Here is a 12,166-nt window from a genome sequence, read left to right as displayed (position 1 = left end):
TCCTCAGGGACTCTGACTCCCAGCCTCCCAACACTCACCAGGCAAATTTGGACAGGAGGAATAACCCTGAGCATCTCCACAATAGTTTGGTCTGAAAGGGTCATTATTTTTGAACAGCTGAGTTGAACATTACTGAGAACTCAATTTCCATTTCAGCTTGCTTTTCTACTTGTGCAGGGCAGAGCGTGGGAGCAAGGCTTGGGCACTTCACAGCCTCCCCCATATGGATCAATATTTTCCAATGTGCACAAGTTTCCAAGAGTTTAAACCGCTGAGTTTTGCAGAACTTTAATTGTATCAAATGCAAAAAGAGAAAGAGATACTCTATCAAAGCAACACATAGCTAAGCACATAAAGAATTTAGGGGATGAATTACCAGAAAATAATTCATATGCTGCAGGAACGAACTGCTGAGTCCAGTACAAGGAACTCCCATTTATTCTTCATTTTTATTTTTATGGTTTACAAGTACTTGAAAATACAAAATGGCAAGAGAAGCTTGGTGGTAAGGCCATGTGGAGGTGCCATTCCTCAACACTACTTTTTAAATTATGAAAAACGTTGCTTTAAATCTGTAAAACATCAAAGAACTTCTGTCAGTTCTGACCACCCGATGGAGCTGAAGGAAGCTGAGAAGTCCACATTACTTTGCTGAATTAAGGTGCCAGAACCTGAGCTAGATAGACACAGCTGTCACTGGAGAGCTTACTGTGACAGGAAATAAGCCCTTCCTGATGCAAGGCAGACATTCTTCCTTTCTCAAATTATTTAGAGGTAACAGACCCTCTGGTGGCCCATGCTGCTACATATGCCTGAAAGTTAAGATCAGCTGAGAATGTTTCTCCTCAATGACCTGGTATATAGAATCATAGAATAATCTGTGTTGGAAAGGACTTTTAAAGGTCATCTAGCCCAACCCTTCTGCAGTAAGCAGGGATATTTTCAACTAGACCAGGTTACTCAGAGCCTCATCCAACCTGGCTTTGAATGTTTCCAGGGACAGGTCATCTGCCACCTCTCTGGGCAACATGTTCCAGTGATTCACCATCTTCATTGGAAAAAAATGTCTTCCTTGTATCTAGTCTAATTCTTGCCCTCATTCAGTTTGAAGCCATTCCCCCTTGTCTTACCACTACCTGCTCATGTAAAAAATCCCTCTCCACATTTCTTGTGTGCCCCCTTAAGGTACTGGAAAGTTCTCCATGGACCAGGCTGAACAATCCCAGCTCTCTCACCCTGTCTTTGTAGGAGAGGTGCTCCAGCTCTCTGAGCATCTTCATGGCCTCCTCTGGACTCACTCTGACAGGTCCACATCCATCTTTTGTTGGGAGTCCCAGAGCTGGTTCTGTGACGGTGTTCACAGGTGTCTTAGGATGAGGGAAGAGACGTAGATCTGACTCCATGTTACAGAAGGTTTGATTTATTATTTTATGATATATATTACATTAAAACTATACTAAAAGAATAGAGAAAATAGTTTCTCATAAGGCTAGTTAAGCTAAGAATAGAAAGGAAAGAATGATAACAAAGGCAGCTGCCTCAGACTCTCTGTCCAAGCCAGCTCTGCTGTGATTGGCCGTTAATTACAAACAACCACATGAGACCAATCACAGATGCACCTGTTGCATTCCACAGCAGCAGATAATTAATGTTTACATTTTGTTCCTGAGGCCTGTCAGCTTCTCAGGAAGAAAAAATTTTAAAGAAAGGATTTTCATAAAAAGATGTCTGCAACATGGTTCAGTACTCCAGGTGGAACAACACAAGAGCAGAGTCTCACAAGTAGAGGGAGAGAATCCCCTCCCTGGACTTGGTGGCTTTGCTTCCTTTGATGCAGCCGAGGATGTGGTTGGCAATATATGAAGAGCTGCCTTTAGTTCACAAAGCCCAGAGAGAAGTTCTGATTGCTGGTAAAGCTGCTTTCCTCAGAGGCTGGGCTGGGTGCTGTGCCCTTCCCAGGCTGTGTCCTGGAGCTGAGCTGGCTGCTTTGCAGGGCTCAATGGCAGGGTGAAGGCCCTGCAGCATCAGCTGAGGCTGTCTGTCTGCTCTTTGTGTGAAACCAGTGTTCTCCTGTGGTGAATAGCCCTGGGGATTGCTGCAGTGAGGGATGAGGCTGCTCTGATGTTAACAGGAGGTGGCTGCAGTGAGATCAACCCCTCCTGCATTGAACTCCATGGGCGAGCAGGATGGAGGGTGGACACACAGTGTCTCCATCAGTAGCCCAGCTCTTGAGGGCTGCACAGAATATCCTCACCTCCCTATTCCTCACAAACTAAGGCTACTCCTGGCTGCTTCTGGACTGTGAAAGGATAGCCAGCCTGGGATCCAAGCCCTTCCTTGCATTCAGCACATGGAAGAGGGTAATTAAAGGAGTCATTCTTGCAAGTCAGACTTTTTGTACAGCTCTTCAAACCTAGAAACCACTCCTTTTTCTCCTGGCACTAGGCTCAGCTTGCTGAAACAAAGATTAAAAGCCTGGATTCCACTAAAGATTCTTCAGTGGCAGCCCAAACAAGCTCCCTGGAGAAGATGAACTATCCCCTGCACTGTTTGAGCTTGAGCTTTAGCAAAATGGACTGATGAGGAAAACATAGGTAGTACTGCAGAGATGAATTTGATAAAGGTGGCAGAGCACAGTGAGGCATGAAAGGCTGGTTAAGTGTTTGCTTTTATGTATAGCTGAGTTCTAGGTCTTTAGACAAGACTTAATCTTTTCTATAAACAAATAACACATCCATTTACATGAATAATCCACATTTCTTATGCAAATCATTTGCCTGCTGCTATTTCTACTGAGAATAATATTCAGTATAATTACCACATTTATTTAGTGAATCTATTTACACAGGATAGCTCTCTGTCCATGAGCGCTCTTCACCAGAGAAGCCCAAAGAGCAACAGGGGAGGCCAAGCTGCCAGTCATGTGTGCCCTGTACCTTCTATTTTTGTTCCCATGAAGCATTCTGGGACTGTTTGAGATGTCTGGGAGAGAGCAGAAGGATGCCAGCATCCTGCCTCCATCCCAGGGAGAGCACCTGCTGCTAATGGAAGGCAGCTCTCCCCTGCTCACCAGCCTGCTGTTTGAGCTCCAGCTAACTATAATGAGGCAAGGCACTTTGAATAATAACTTTCCTTTGGGTATAAGGCTATCTTAATTTTTTGTGTGTTTAAGTTGGTAATTGCCACAGAGTTTGAAAATCTTCCAGGTTTTACCACTCCTAATTATGTTCTCATGCATATGCATCCCCTGCTTGTGTGCTCATTACTGCGAGGAGATCAGAACCCCGAACGCTGGAGCAGTTCCCTCCAATTATCTTCCAGATGCAGAAGTTCCTGTGAAATGCCTCTCCTGCATGGGATGGCCCAAGGTGTTTGGAGAACATCTTGCTGTCCAGAGCACATTTTGCTCTGGGTGGTAAAATCAAGATGAGTTTCATCCCTCACATGTCTCACCCAGACTGCTCCTACCTGGGATGTCTCCTTGCTTGTAGCACCAGCCATTGAAATACTTGTTCAGGGGAAGTTATTAAGGTGTCCTAATGGAAAATATTTCAAGTTTCTAGGGCCCTGATTGCCTCTTTACCTGCTCTGTTTGCATCTATTGATCATTCTGGTTCAACAAGACCCTCTGGGACTAACAAACACTAACAGGTTTGAATGCATTCATGAGGTTCTACGCAGGGAAAGAAAAATAATGCTGTTGGGCTTCTGACTTGTTCTTGCTCAATAACAGCAAAACAAATGTGTGCAATTAAACATTACTTTGTTTTCTAAACAGCAGCCTTGAAATTTTGTCCTCCTAGTGGGGGAAGCAAGCTGGTGCTTTGCTGTCTGACCAACAGCAATGATTTGGTGATGGGAAAGGAGATGTTCATCCACCTGAGCACGTTCAGGGTAGAATCCATTCATTCCCTTGTAGGTAGGCAGGATTTTTAGCACCGTGTGTGTTTTTCTGTAGGAGATCACAGTGGATCCTGTGAAAAGATCAACGTGGAGCAAGCACAGCCATTGACATTACTGTCTTTTTGTACAGAGTACATGTACAAAAGTTAACAAATAGTTAACTGCTTGTTAACTATTTGTCAGGGAGCTGTGGGGTTTGTAGTTGTCAGCCCCTTGGAACTTTTGTTCTGAGAGAGGGAGGTTGCCTGATCAAATAGAAATCCCTGTCTTTATGCTTAAAGCATTGGATTGTGTATGAAGAAATGTCTATTCCTAGACACCTCAGCTAAATAATGGGATTAAAATCTTAAGAAGTAAGGTGATGTGTGGCTCCCTGTCTCCAGTGTTTGTGCCCCCCAGGAGAAGGGCAAGATAAACAGTCAGGATTTTTTCCTGTGAAAATTTTTATAGGGGGAAGAGGGTAAAACTTTCCACCCAGCTGTGAAAACCCTCCTTCCCCAGAAGTGCCTGGTGCAGTATTGCATATTGCCAGCTGTGTTAATAGATGCCTAGATCCCAGTTGGCATTGGGCCACGCTTACATATCCCAGAAATAGAGATTTAATTCTGAAGTCTGCTTAACACCTGCACACAAAAGGACAGAGGCATTAAAGGTGTTTTAAGGACAAAGCTTTATTTTAGCTAATGTGTTCTCTCACCCATCACATGACTTGCTCTTTATTCTGTTGAGTGTCACCTGTCCAAACCACAATTTTGGGCTTCAATGTGTCTGAGAGACACAGTCCTGCAGCTGGCTAAAAAGGACTGATTTAGCACATTCAGAGCAACAAAAGGGTTTGGTCTGAATTCTGGCAGGGTTCTCTGCTTTTAGAGATGGATATGGGGGTGGTGGGGGGGTTGTGTGCATGTGTGTGAATGCACACAGGAGCACAGGTGAGCAGCTCTGCTTTCCCTGGAAGTCTCAGCAGCACTGGGAACATGGGTTTTACCAGAGCTGAGAGCTGCAGGGTGCCCAGGACCTCACAGGTTCTGCTGCTGGTAAAGATTCACCTGCCCTGTGCTCTGCTTATTGATTGTGTACTGCAGCTTGGCCCATAAAACCCTCTCTCTGCTGCCTTTGGTCTCAAATACCCCTCTGTGGCCATTTGCAGTGCCTGCCACTGATGGTGGTACAGTGACTTGGAGCTAGGCAGCTTACTCCACCAAAACACTGAATAAAACAGGTTGTGGCATCAGCAGCCATTGCTTATCCAGGAGCTTTTCCCAGAAAATAGGAGCATCAGGAGAGACTAACAAGCACCAGAGACATCTGGGGACAGACAGGATCCAGAGAGCTTTACTGCAGCAATAAAGCCCAGAGGAAGGGCAGGTCAAGGGAACTGTTCTTTGCTAAAATGTCCCTCAGTCAGACACTGAAGTCAATGTGTCTCCCTTCAAATTTCCATTGTGTCTCCCTTCAAATTTCCATTGCTTTTCCCCCTGTTCCCACACCTGCTTGAATTGGCATCATTGGGCACCTGGAAATGCTGTGAGTAAAGGCTGCATCTAGTCCAGAAAAACCTGTGCTCCAGCAAATGGAGACAAGGACTGGGGAGCATGGGAATGAAACACAAGTACAAGTGGGTGCCCATTTGATTGCAGTTGCTGGGAATGGAAAACACCTTGAGGTAAGCAAGAATTCCCCCAGCCTTCCTCCAATTTCACTACAGAGAAGTGTTTGCAGTTGTTCCAGTGGTGAGGGAGCTCAGTGCTGCCTCATCCATCAGTGCCACAGACACTAGCCTGGAGGTGGGAGCCTGACTTGTAGGAGCTGCAGGCAAATGTCTGGGTGTGTGCTCTTGCCCATCCACTTGGGAAGCAGCTTCTGTTGCTGCAGCTGACTTGGTGAGAGTATCAATTAACAAATGCTATTAAAGCAGCTCTCCTCTTTATTTTTTTTTTTTAATGCATGGCATTTCCTGACAGCTTAAACGTTTAATTAACTGGAGATGCCGTCGTGGAAAGTTTGCTGGAGAAGAATGCTTGCGGTTTAATTAAAAGGAAGAAAAATCCTTCAGAGGTACTGAAAGAGATCTGCTTGCAACACTGATAGTGGCAAAAAGCCTGCAGGAACTCCTGCACTTCCCTTTCTGAGTGCAGCAGTAGGTGAGGAGGTGCACAGCAATATCATCACCCTAGAGGAGAAGGTGAGTGCTTCACAGCTTCATGTTTGACCCTCCCATTTAAACTGCAGATGTAGGACAAGCTACAATTCTGTTACCTCAGCAAGGGAGAGGAGACAGCCAATAAAAAAGTTTTGGTTTTGTTTTTTTAATACTTTAACTTACTATTCTCCTGGTATTAGGCCAGAGCTCTCTCTCTAACATGTTTGGTTTTCTCCAAGGGCACACAGAGAGAACATTTTTCATATAAGCACTGGTCTGATTTTTTTTGGCTTCTGTTACAGCACAAAAACAAAGGCAGATCTTTCCTGCCACAAAAAGTGTGGAATACTGTTCACATTATCTTCAACAGCCATCATGAACGCTGTTTTTTGAGATGGCAGAGCAGTGCCTGAGGTGGCAGAGAGCCTTGGCTGCCCTCACAATGCTGAGGGCTGTGTGAGATTTAGCTGTGGGTAGGAACCATCAGCTCAGCACACACTTGCACCCCTGCAGCAGCTTTCCACAGGGCCACAGCACGGTGGTGTCAAGTGCTGCAGAGCTGGGGACCCCCATGGCAAAGCAACAACCTCCTTGCTCCTGTGCAAGGGACTTCTGCCCTCCCTCTCCTAACACTGACCAAGTGACCCGGAGGCTTTTTGAACAGCTACAGGTCGGAAAAGGAAATTTTGTTCCCATATTAAATATGGAAGTCCCTGACACGACTGTTCACATCTGAAGCACAGCTCCACCCACAGAGGGGTATCAAATGGTTCTGAGTCATCTCGGGGAGCAGGCTGGGGCTCTGGGGTGCTGCTGGGCCAGGGCAGGTGCTGGCTTGTTGTCCTGCAGCTTCTTCTGCACCCAGGCTGGCACCTCTGCTGCTGGTGACCAGGGACAGCTGGGCTCCTGCTGAAACAGGCCAGTGCTCAGCACCTGCCAGAACAGCAATTTGGGAGCACAGCAGCACACCCCCTCTGCCAGGGTGGGAGAGAAACCTCTGAATGAACATCTTCCCCTGAGCCTGGAGGATGCACCACTGAATGAAATCCAGCCCCCTGTATAACCACCTATTACCATGCTGACCCTTTCAAATGCTGATGTCTTATTTTTTTGCAGAGTCTTTCTGATATATGTGCTACTGGAGGCAGCACTTCTTCATGGGGATGGTGCACTGCCATGAACAGCACTGAGTGCTGGGCCACACCAAGTTGAACCAGACTCCTGGTTAAAGCTACCCCTGCCTGATCCAGATCTTCCCCTGGCACTGGAGCTCTGTCCTAGAAGCCCCTTTCAATCCAGAGCTCAGTGGAGCTCCTCAATCTTACAATAACCTCCCATGTTCAGCTGAGACTCCTCAATATCCCCAAGTTGGGGGTGGATTTTGATCCTTTCCTCTGATCACTTCTCGACTCTGTTGGAGCCCCTTTCAACTTTCTGAGAAAAAACTGCAAAGTATTTGTGATCCTTTTGGAAAAGAAGCATTCTGTGAATGGAATCTCAGATGTGAACTGAACACAAACCCAGAGTACTCCTAGTAAAAACTGCACTGAAGCAGTGTCCAGCTGGTTTGTAGACCCAGTGAGATTAGATTTCCTTGAAATATGCTTTACACATGTCCTTGAAACAGCAAGGAAGCCACTTTCCCCTTCCACCCATTCCTCAAAGGACCTGAAGGGCCATTGTCTGAAGCTGTGATTGTGAAGAGTCCCCTTCCCACTCAGAAATCATGTCCAAAATATTTTTCCTTTCACAAAGAAATCATTTTCATCAGCTTTTCACCGCTGATACCAACAAATGCCAGCCACCCATTTCCTAGAGTGTTTTTCTGTCTCTTGCTGTACTGCCTGTAAATTTTCTTGTGTTGGAAACAGGTAATACATTATGGACCTCACTTGTGAAGCAGCTGAGATTGGCAGATAAAAATATTAGAGAAACGGGAAAGATATGGGTCAATAATGCAACAGAAGATTTTTTTTATTATTATTATTTTTTATACAAGTCTCTGAACCTCCAGATTTGTATTCTTGTTTAAATAGCAGTTTCCATCATCTGCTTGACATATTATCTGTCCCAGCACACAGGCACACGGTCAGGAGGAAAATCCTTCCTTGAGAATGATGCATTGCCAGAGCTCCTGGGGGCTCCTGCCTCCACAGGGAAGGCTGCACAGAGCTGGGATTTGCAGTGTACCCCCCCTGGCTGGAATGGTGGCAGTGCCAGCAGGGAATCATCAGCCCTTTTCCGGGATAACAGCGAGTTATCCATCACGGCACCGAGCCCTGCCAGTGAAGCTTTCCCTCAGCAGAGGGAGTTGTTTCTCAAGGTAATAAGAAAAGCATTATCTGATTGCATTTTTGTCAGGTATGTCCTATTTATTACCTTACCTGTAATCTAATTTGTAATGTATTTCCTTGATATTTTCTATACTTCCCCTCTGTATTTTGTAATAGCTTCCCCTGAAAGCCTGACCTACAAAAAAGACAAGGTTTTTAATCCAGCTTTGAATGATAACACCCTCCAGGTGCCTTTATCTGGAAAAACTCTCCTTGCACAGAGGGAGGTCTGGTATGAAAAACTCAGCACCCTCTGAAAATGTGTTGGGGGAACACTGTTTACCAGCAGCCAAGGTCACTTTGTCCCAGGCAGGAAAATACTTGTGGCTATTTTCTACTTGTGGCAAGGTGATCTTTTTGGTCAGAAAGCCATTCCTGATCCAAAGGAGGTATGTGAGAGGTAGAAACCAGTCTGTCCCAACAGCAGGAAGGCAAGAAAATATCTCTAAGCCACGTAAAAGCTATCACTGATGTGCCTCAGCTGCTGAAAGCTGCTCAGGTGTTTTACCTTGGCTGTCAGGAAAAAGCATAAGGCAGCACTTTGGGGAGAGAGCAGCACCTGTAGGTCCCAGCTAGGTTGGGCAGAGGTGTCTCATGGTGGCAGAGGTGCAGTGTGATGGTCCAGGTACCCTGAACGTGGGGCTGAGGAAGGTTAATTGGCATGAGAAATTATGCATGCTGTGGGAACAGGTTGCATTTTCAGGTTGGTGGCTCACCAGGGCATGAGAGCTTTCTGCCCTCTTCCCACCTGGTTAGTTCTTCTGTTGCTTGGCTGTAAAGCAAAGTTCAAATTCACTGCATGATGGACCTGGATTTCCTGCTTCTGGTAAAGGTGTTTCAAAGTCACACAGTTTTAAAACAAAGAAAGAGAAATGTCCCTTTTTGTGGATGCTAATGAAATTTTTATCTGGGCATCTTTCTGTGAATGTTGGGCCTGAGAGGCACGGATTATGTTAGGGAGAAGGGCTTATTGAGCCCTGGAAATAAATCAGAGGAGGACAGAGGATGAAGATTGCAAATGATAAATTAGCAAGTGACAGAAAACAACTGCAGGAAATAATAAAGCCAGGAGAAGTGTGTGGGAAATGCATAGGAGAGGTTGTTTACAACATGTGCATTGGACTTTCCAGCATTTGACATCTTATCTCTATTTCATTCCATATGTTACTTTATGCATGGATTCCTGTTTTTATGGGGTTTGTTCTATAGTTTTTGCACTAACATGAATGACTCACATCTGCTCCAATACTTAATTTATTTTCTAATGTCTTCTGCAAAGGTTTGCTCAGCTCATGTAATACTTGTCAGTGGCGAGATCGGAGGAGCAGCTTCAGGCAGGTGAGCAGGGATAGCTGGGTGAGACAGCTCTTTTCTGGAGTTGTGTTAGGTGTTTTTTTTACCTGTAATTCCCACTTTGGCTGCCCTGTGTGGGCAGGCCTGCTATGCTGGGGCTGTGTATGGAGCCAGCAGGGAACACCCCATGGGACAAGGATGACAGCTGAGGGTCGTCCTTGCAGGACCACGGCCGGCACTAAGCTGCTGCCGGAATACCAACAGCTGATGATTATGATTTTATTTTTTAAGTGTTCTTGACAGCTCTGGAGACACACATCTTCTCTTCCAAATCCAGTAATTAAATTCCACCTACCTGAATTCCCCCTGCTGTTTCAATTGGTTAAATTAATCTTCCCATCATGTCTGAGCCTCCTCTGTGTGTTGTTGAACGGTGGCCTCCTCTCGCCCCGGAGTCGGGCGGGGACGGGCACCGCGACCGACCCGGGCCAAACTCGCCCAGCCCCGCGCATCCCTTGGCGTGCAAGCGGCCCGGGCTCACTCAGGGAGGCCGGGCAGAGGGATGGGCGTCCCCGGTTACACACGGACACCCCCGCACCCCTGGCTGTCCCCGTCCCCGGGGCTGCCTCCCCGCCGGCGCGGAGCGAGCAGAGCGGCAGCTCCCCGGGGACCAGCCCGGCTGCCTGCGCGCTGCACCTCTCCCGGCGAGCGGCTCCGGCTCCAGCCCCCCTCCTCCCGGCGCCTCCTCCTCCTCCCGTTCCTCCTCCCCTCCCCTCCCCTGCAGAGCATGCACAGCCCGGGACTCGCATCGCCGGCTCCGAGGCGGGCGGGCGAGACCGTGCTGCCCGCCAGCCCCGCTGCCGCTGCCCCCCGAGCCGCCCGCGGCTCCCCCTCAGCGCCTCACGCTGCCCCCGCCGGACTTTTCGCTCCTGCCGAGGATGAGGCGGCCGACGCGGCGGCTGGCGCTGTCTCTGCTGGGGGTGCTCTGGCTCGCCGCCCTCCTCCTCTTCTTCTTCGGGGCGCGGAGGAAGTTGGAGGCGCCGGAGCCCGAGGGACACACGCCGGAGGTGAGGAAGGGGCGGCGGGGCCGCGGCTGCTCCGGCGGGACCTGGGCGCGATGCCGCCGCCGCCGCCCGGGGAAGTTGTTCCCGGCGGTTTTCGGGACCTCTCCCCACCCCATCGCGTTCCCCTTCAAGTTCGGTACTGGACCTGTGCCTTTGCGGGGGGGCACTGGGGCCCTTTCCGTACCCCCCGGGCTTGGTTTTCCCCCTCTCCTCCCTCCGCTCGGTCTCGGACAGCGGCAGCCCCAGCCGCGCCCCCCGGCCCCGCTTCACCGAGGGTGCCCCGGCGGTACCGGCCTTTTGTCCCGCCGCCAACTTGGAGCATCCCATGGGGAGCGAGGGGAGCGGTGCTCCCCGAGGGAACCAGAGGCGTGGTTCGTGTCACGGGTGGGGGACCGGCGGCTGCTTTACCCCTGGGTCACGCCGTGCTCCCGGGCTCTGCCCTGAAGGAGAGGGGCTCGGTCCTGCCCGGGCTGACAGGACCGGAGAGGAGCACACTTGCATGGTCCGTGTTCGGCGTACTCGGGCTGGGCGAGCCCGGTCAAAGCGGGAGGCGTTCGGGGCTGGAAGAGCAGGATCGGGCAGCGCTGCTGCCCTGGGAGCCCTGGCCGGGCTGGAACGAGGGTGCCCGTGCATTCAATCGCGGCTTTCCGTGCCGTGTCTGAGTGCCCAGAGTGACAGCACGGCAGAGATGCGAGGAGCATCTCCTGCGCACAGGGAGTGAATGAATCGGAGGAGTTTCGCTGCCCAAACGAAGAGCAGGGGAGCTACGAGAGCTTCGGCTGAACGAGGTCCCGGCTCCTCTCCGGCTCCCGTGTCCTCTCCTCCTCGCTGAGAGCGGCTGGGGCTTAGCTGAGGGTTAACTTTCCAAAGGACATGGATTAGATGCTGCTTAGTTGTACTGTTGTAAATCTTGAATTAATTAATCCGGGTTAGAAGCCCAGCTCCTGAAAATACTCTGAGATTGGGGTTATTGTGGCAGTGGAAGGGTGTGAGCCCTCATCCCGTTTTGTTTGCATCAGTGACACCCAACAGTGTTTGGCCCACAAAATGGGACAACTTTACATGTTTGCCTCATCTTTGGAGAGTCTCACCTTACCTGTGTCTGTCACCTCAGCAACTGAATTAACGACCTGATTGGAGAAAAAAAATAAGTCAGAACTCATAAAGCTTACTTTGATTTTTTCATCCTGAGGAATTATTGGTTTTCCATGTTTTTTTAAATAAAAATGATTGAGGAGGTTTCTTCAGGCTTTTGTAAATCTTTCAATCCTAGAAGAAGGGAATGAATCTATGTGACTTCAGGCCCCAAAAAGACATAATTATCTATACATTTATTTATTTATTTAAGCTGGGGAAGGCAATAAATAAGTTACTGAAAGCAGAGTTAGGAGACGAGGGCTTTCTTAACTAGAACTGTGCTTCGGTATCAG

The 12,166-nt window shown here is 48.5% G+C and overlaps 1 protein-coding gene across 2 annotated transcripts in view; it reads left to right on the top strand.

Annotated features, from left to right (window-relative positions):
• The first annotated feature begins 10,127 nt into the window (after window positions 1-10,127).
• Window positions 10,128-12,166, top strand: part of GALNT14 (polypeptide N-acetylgalactosaminyltransferase 14) — a 100,915-nt gene continuing 98,876 nt past the window's right edge. Inside the window, exon 1 of one of the 2 annotated variants that reach the window (XM_026794470.2) lies at window positions 10,128-10,739. In XM_026794470.2, coding sequence (XP_026650271.1) covers window positions 10,611-10,739 — 129 coding nt within the window. In that variant the 5' untranslated portion in view covers window positions 10,128-10,610. The remainder of the gene's footprint in view (window positions 10,740-12,166) is intronic. The other variant, XM_005488462.4, reaches the window with a different exon arrangement.

The sequence above is a fragment of the Zonotrichia albicollis genome, chromosome 3 (assembly GCF_047830755.1).
Source record: "Zonotrichia albicollis isolate bZonAlb1 chromosome 3, bZonAlb1.hap1, whole genome shotgun sequence".
In the NCBI taxonomy this organism is placed as follows: Eukaryota; Metazoa; Chordata; class Aves; order Passeriformes; family Passerellidae; genus Zonotrichia; species Zonotrichia albicollis.
The sequence above is the reverse complement of the archived record's forward strand: the minus strand, read 5'-3'. Positions and strand labels throughout refer to the sequence as shown.